This window comes from Microsporum canis, genomic scaffold, assembly GCF_000151145.1.
Source record: "Microsporum canis CBS 113480 supercont1.2 genomic scaffold, whole genome shotgun sequence".
NCBI lineage: Eukaryota > Fungi > Ascomycota > Eurotiomycetes > Onygenales > Arthrodermataceae > Microsporum > Microsporum canis.
In genome coordinates this window covers 3,591,040-3,597,410 of record NW_003299168.1, presented here as the reverse complement: position 1 = coordinate 3,597,410, position 6,371 = coordinate 3,591,040, and the positions used below count along the sequence as shown (strand labels likewise).

General features: G+C 48.1%; 2 protein-coding genes across 2 annotated transcripts in view; both read left to right on the top strand.

Moving 5' to 3' along the window:
- Positions 1 to 2,652, top strand: part of MCYG_02814 (protein kinase domain-containing protein) — a gene marked incomplete at both ends in the record, with an annotated part of 5,438 nt that extends 2,786 nt beyond the window's left edge. The window contains 4 exons of the mRNA XM_002849834.1: positions 249 to 392; positions 476 to 1,423; positions 1,552 to 2,259; positions 2,323 to 2,652. Of these exons, the coding sequence (XP_002849880.1) occupies positions 249 to 392; positions 476 to 1,423; positions 1,552 to 2,259; positions 2,323 to 2,652 (2,130 nt within the window). The remainder of the gene's footprint in view (positions 1 to 248; positions 393 to 475; positions 1,424 to 1,551; positions 2,260 to 2,322) is intronic.
- Positions 2,653 to 3,292: 640 nt separating this feature from the next.
- On the top strand, positions 3,293 to 5,185 carry MCYG_02813 (riboflavin-specific deaminase; the record flags this gene model as incomplete). Its single annotated transcript, XM_002849833.1, has 1 exon — positions 3,293 to 5,185. The coding sequence occupies one exon, from the start codon at positions 3,293 to 3,295 to the stop codon at positions 5,183 to 5,185; it is 1,893 nt and encodes a 630-aa protein (XP_002849879.1).
- Positions 5,186 to 6,371: the final 1,186 nt, after the last annotated feature.

Genomic DNA, 6,371 nt, shown 5'->3' with positions numbered 1-6,371 from the left:
AGTAAGCCTCAACTGGGATGAAACCGGCGAAGATTTATGAGCATTTTGGATTGGCTACCAGGGACGACGCTAAATCAGGTAGTTTTGCTGCATCTGGAGACAAACCCTCTGCTGACCCTTCTGCTAGTCGTAGGAGTATCTTTGGCAGATCCGGGTTGTCAAAGTCTATCATCGGGTCCGCCAGCGTAGGCGGGGCTAATTCGATCTTTGCTAATTCTACTACTCAATCTACACTAACTCCCACCCAGCAAGGCGTTGATTCTAGACCAATGCGAGAAAAGATAGGCCATTTTGGCCTAAAAGTCCAGAAACTAAATGAAATGAGGATTCAGGAGAGAACATTCCCTGTCTTGCGCGAGTTTGCTGAAGCTCAAAAGGTTGCGGATACTGACGTATGTTTTGAACCTCTCACGATGCATGGCCGCAATCGCTCTCGAATTGATTGATTGATTGACTGACTTGTTGGTATTTATAGGTTCCAAAGCAACTGCTTGAAGCGTACCATGCCCTGATCAGTATTACAAATGAGCCCGCTAGCTCCGTAGGTTATTTTGAACCTGGTGCCCTGCGGCCCCGTCAATTTGCCAAGGACTACGGAGAGGACAGCCCCGGGTCTGTTGACGCGCTGAAGATGAGAAGGCAGATCATTGCGGGATCTAGAAAACATCTCGAGCGTACTTTCTACAAAGAGCTTGAAGAAGCCATTGCGAGAAACCCCAGAGAGGCGCAGCTGGGCGGTGTTCCCACTATCATCAATAAGATTCGGGCATACATCAGACTCCGGGCCGCAAGAAAAGACCTGGCTCCCGATGGAACAGAGCTACAGATGGTGAATGATGACTACTGCTGGATTCTCATCTTTTACCTCTTACGATGTGGGTTCATCGAAGAAGCTGCCGAGTATGTTAGTCGTGATCAGGGTTTTCGATCGATGGACTATAAATTTGTCACCTACATGACCACATATGCTCAACATAGGAGACTGCCCCGTGATCTGCAACAGAAGATTGGCGCCGAATACCAGCAACGCCTACGAAACGCACCCGAAAACACCATTGACCCTTATCGAATGGCCTGTTACAAAATTATCGGACGATGCGACCTCACCCACCGTCGACTCGATGGGCTGGGCCAGGGAGTCGAAGATTGGATGTGGCTGCAGTTTGCTCTGGCACGAGAGGACACCCGGGCCGAGGAGGTCGCGGGTGATATCTTTGGTCTAGAAGATATAAAGAAAGACATTGTTGAAATTGGTCAAAGAGTGTTCCCAAAGGGACAGGAAACTCCTGGAGCGTATGGCATTTACTTCTTGCTCCAGATTTTGGGTGGGATGTTTGAACAGGCCATTGCATACCTCGGTTCCTACGCACCGATAGACGCAGTTCATTTTGCTATTGCTCTCGACTACTATGGTCTGCTCCGCGTATCTGACTTTTACACCTCGAGTGACGAGTTGTGTAAGTGTTTCATCCTCGGCGAATGAGAACAAGGACTCCTGTACTAACATGATTCATTCGCCCAGTATCATTTACAACTAGACAACTTCCGCAGATAAATTTTGCGGCTCTCATCATGCAATATACTAGGGAATTCCGACTAGGAAATGTCGAGGCCGCAATCGACTATTTTACCCTCATTTGCCTTAATACTGACATTCCTGGTGAATTGGGGAAATCTCAGGCTACCGTGTGCCATGAGGCGTTACGCGAGTTCATCCTCGAGACGCGCGACTTTGCCAAATTGTTGGGGGATATCAGATCAGATGGAACAAGGATCAAGGGCGTGATTGAACAACGGTTAAAATTAATCAACCTTGACGACCAAGAGGAATTTCTCAAGGCTGTTACCGTCCAGGCTGCCGCCGTTGCAGATGATAAAGGACTTACTGCGGACGCCGTCCTGCTCTATCATCTGGCCGAGGAATACGATAACGTTGTCACGATCCTCAACCGCATTTTATCCGATGCTGTTGCAGTTCCTCTTGGGGAGGCTGCCATTAAAATTGAACCTGTTAAACCGCGCACTGGGGCCCAGCATCAACCACCGGAGAGCGCGCATGCTGAACCAGGAAGCAGCCTCAGTCTAACATCTGTGGATGATCCTGTTGTCCTGGCTAAGAATATGATTAGTCTGTACAACACCAATGCTCTATATTATCAGAAGATACACCCCATCAACCGCGAGGCTTGTGGGCTGCTGCTTCGAATGATGGAAACAAAGGCAAAGGTTGAAGCCGGTCAATGGGCGCCAGCTTTGGATGTAAGCCTATTCGTTTTGTCCCCTTCCCGTACTTGTGCCCGTCCCTAACTAACGTTCTACCAGGATATCAATAACCTTCAAATCCTCCCACTTACTGCCCAAGGGTCAGTCAACTACGTCCGCAGTGCGGTCCAGGCGTTTACTTCTCTACCTCCTGTCATTGCTCGAAATGCTGGAAATCTAATAATGTGGAGTATAACGTGCATCAGCCGCGAACGTGAAAGGATGTACTCTGGTGTCTACGAGAACGATATGCGTCAGACCCTGGTTCAGGAGCTTGTGGTCATGGCGAAGGATCTGATGGTGTTTTCAGGAATGATCAAATATAAACTTCCGCCTAGGGTCTACGAGACATTAGCTAAGGCTGCAGGGGATATTGGACTTAACCTATAGAAACGATGGCCCTTACCCTCTTGTTTTTCATCTGTCTCATTATGTCACTTTAGAATCGGATTGATGGTTTAGCTATTTATCAATTGACTGATAGGATGGCCCAACCGCAGAAGACTGTTTCAATTTGGTAACACATGAAACGGCAACAAGACGAAGCCCTTTTCCCGGCTATCTCAGGCTCAGCAACGCATCAATAAATTATCGATAACACTAGTCAGCTTCTTCCTGCTCACTCGGATGGCTGAATAAATGTGAGGATTTCGCTGCTTATGTGATATACGAGAGATAAAAGGGAGCAGGTCAGGTGATTCGCCAGTGCAAATTATTGACCAATAAGCATGCATTTTTTCTGCCAAGAATTAAATATTACACCAATCAAGAGAGGCTAAACAGAATATGCTTACTGATCCCACGCTAGCCCAAAGAAACAACTATATCGCGGTTAAGCTAGGCCTAAATTGAGATTAGTAAGCGATTTAGACGTCAACGCAATAAATGGGGGTCTTTATTTTCTTCATCCTTTCATCTTTTCTCTCGCATTCGTCTAGTCTTTTCTCTGCGACTTCACTGCAGTTATTGAGGCGAGGTTGTGTGTGTGCGTGTATCTTATTGTCGAACGGTCTATATCTCCTGGATGACCATGGAACCCCATCCTAGTACGGACCAGCCACTTGGCCAGGAACTACCTCCGCCCCAACCCCAGTCTCATGAGGATACAGAGATGGAAGATGAGTCTGAATTGGTTGCCGAAGACGAGATGATGGAGGACGGTGACTCTAGACTTCAGGCTGATATACATGCGCAGGTGGATGAGAACTCTCATGCGCAGCCTGCTCCCACATCGCCAGTACCGGGAAACCCACATACTACTACAGAGGCACCCTCTAATGATAGTACTACCAAGCTCGAGTTACCTCCCGTAGAGAACTGGCGTCCCTATGTGAATCCCCCAAATATCGGCTGGGTTAGACAACTGCTGTTCGATGTTACCGAGCCCATCGAGCTCAGCCTGGACGAGTTTACCATGTACTGGCCCTTTATAGATAATATCTGGGTAAAACAGCGGTCCACGTCTACCAAGGATGGTCTTCATATCACCGATTACTATATGTGCCGTTTGCGCCGTGCAACCTGCAAGCGCCCGCCTCAACGCCCATTGCCTGATGGCAAGAGACCAAGGAACAAGGTGGTCCGTGAGGGAGGGACTTGCAATTTTCAGATTCGCGTAGTCAAGTTCGAAGGTGCTCACACCACGATCACAATCTCCAGGAGTCCCAATAGCAGCCCTGCTCATTCGCACGACCTAGACTATATGGACAAGGTCAAGAAGAACTCCGGTGTGATGGAATATGTCCGGCAAGAAGCTGCCCAGGGATACCTACCAGCATCTATATTTGCAAAGCTCAGGGAAGGCCCCCAACAGCTCGAAGCTGCGGGTGGGAGGCATTTGACGACTATCGACGTTCGAAACGTGTCTGGGAAGTGGAGGGCCAGCCATCCAGGCCTCACTCTTCGACCGCACGATGGCTACGCCTACCAGAACGGGCTGGGTGTCTATAAAGTACAGGAAGGACACCAGGTAAACCATCCCCCAGCGATTATAGCTCATCCCAGGCCGATAAATCTGCCTGCTAATGTCCTGCCGTTCCCAATATTTCCCTTGGAGTTTTTGGAGCCATATCTACCCAAATCGAGTAGGACCCGATATAATGCCAATATCATTACCAATACCGCCAATCCCAGGTTCCCACACGTAACACTTACCTATGCGCAGTCAATGGATGGCAAAATTTCTACAAAACCGGGGGTACAAACCGTGCTCTCTGGCCCGGAAACCAAAGCAATGACACATTACTTGCGATCCCGCCACGACGCCATAATTATTGGATTGGGGACCGCCTTGGCAGATGACCCAGGGTTAAATTGCCGATTGGAGGGGGCTGGAGGTTTCGGAGGCTTCGGTACTATGTGGCAGCCCCGGCCCGTAATAATAGATCCTACGGGGCGTTGGCCAGCATCACCTGAAAGCAGGCTATTGAAGACCGCAGCGGAGGGGAAAGGGAAGGCCCCCTGGGTTATTGTGTCTCCAGGTGCGGAACTCCATCCAGAAAAGTTGCTGTTACTGAAACGCCATGGCGGTGATTACCTACGTATCAGAGAATATAACCCACACTGGAGATTGAGGTGGGAAGCCATATTTGGTGCTCTTGCAAACCAGGGAATACAAAGCCTGATGATTGAAGGCGGTGGGGTTGTCTTGAGCGAGCTATTAAACCCGGAATATGTTGACTTCATCGACTCTGTCATCGTTACAGTTGCACCAACCTACGTTGGGCGCGGCGGTGTGTCTGCGTCACCAGATTCGAAGCAGGACGGAGAGGGCAAGCCGATAAATGCTCTTACACCTTATGATATCAAATGGCAGCCACTGGGAAAAGATGTCATTATGTGCGGAAAAATAAAGGTCGCCCGGCCAACTCCTCCGCCTCCGATTCTTCCCGGCCTAGAAGCTGCTGCCCGCGAAGAAGAATAATGGAACCAGGCCCAGATATTCAGCAAGGAAGTACTGCGAACACATTTGCGGCCTTGTACACCAGTTTGACCAACGCCTTGGATAGGAGACTATGTTCATGTGTGAGGCACTAGTACACACACCGTAACATGCCCTCTAGTACATCGTACGACCCGCTAGCGACAAGAAGGGCTATTAGCTTGCCATGGCTCCTCCCAAAAGTGACTTTGCCCGCAGGATACCTACCACAGCGCGGGTTAACAACACTTTTCGAACACGCTTCAGTCATTCAGAGCTGCTATATGCACAAAGCTTGTGTTCACGTCTACGAGACAGAAGTTATCAACGGCAGAAATCTACGATAGGACGGATTAGTAACATACAAGATTTGCAATCAGGTTAATTCCAGTTAGACTCAGCGAGGGCTGATCCCCCGAGAAACGCCGGTTCCTCTGGTTCTGTTTATCTTGACCATAATCCATCTTACATGATATGCCCTATACAGAAGATGAATAAGATGACAAGTATGACTCCAAACCTGATTTCTGTCCTTTGTTATTCTTTCATTCGTTACTTGCTAACACACATGACAGATGCCCAAGAATGATCTACGGTCAACAGTACAATACAATAATATATTTCTTCGCCCATTGCTACAAAGCGGGCCTCAGAAGCTTCTTCTTCCATCTCATTCTAAGCTCTTCTTGCTTTAGAAGATAACATATAATATGATCCACTTTTCTACATACTTGAGTTGCATTCACCATACGGCAGCAACTTTTGTCCAATACAGCCGATAGCATATCATAATACTGCGGGATGGCGGCTACGATCCATGGAACCTCGAAACTTGTTCCTTGACAGCTACACTTCCGACCCCCTGAACCAGCAAAAACACGGCCGTTCCTGGATAAACAAGGCTACTCTAAACTGTCTCTATATTCATCTCTGTCGCTCTCTATACTATACTCTATACTATACACTCTGCTCTATATAATTGCTATGGTGAACTATGTAACAGACATCGCCACCTAGGCGTCCTCCCGTCACCGTCTCTGTGTTACTCCTTCGAGTCTTGTCCTCTTCTTCATCTTTCTCTTGTGTTGCCTGCTTACATAAGCCGGTTATATAAAGTTTCGAAGCTCAAAAAAAAAAAAACAACTCGAAGACTTTCTTGCTTTGATATCAAACTTCTTGCGGACAAAAT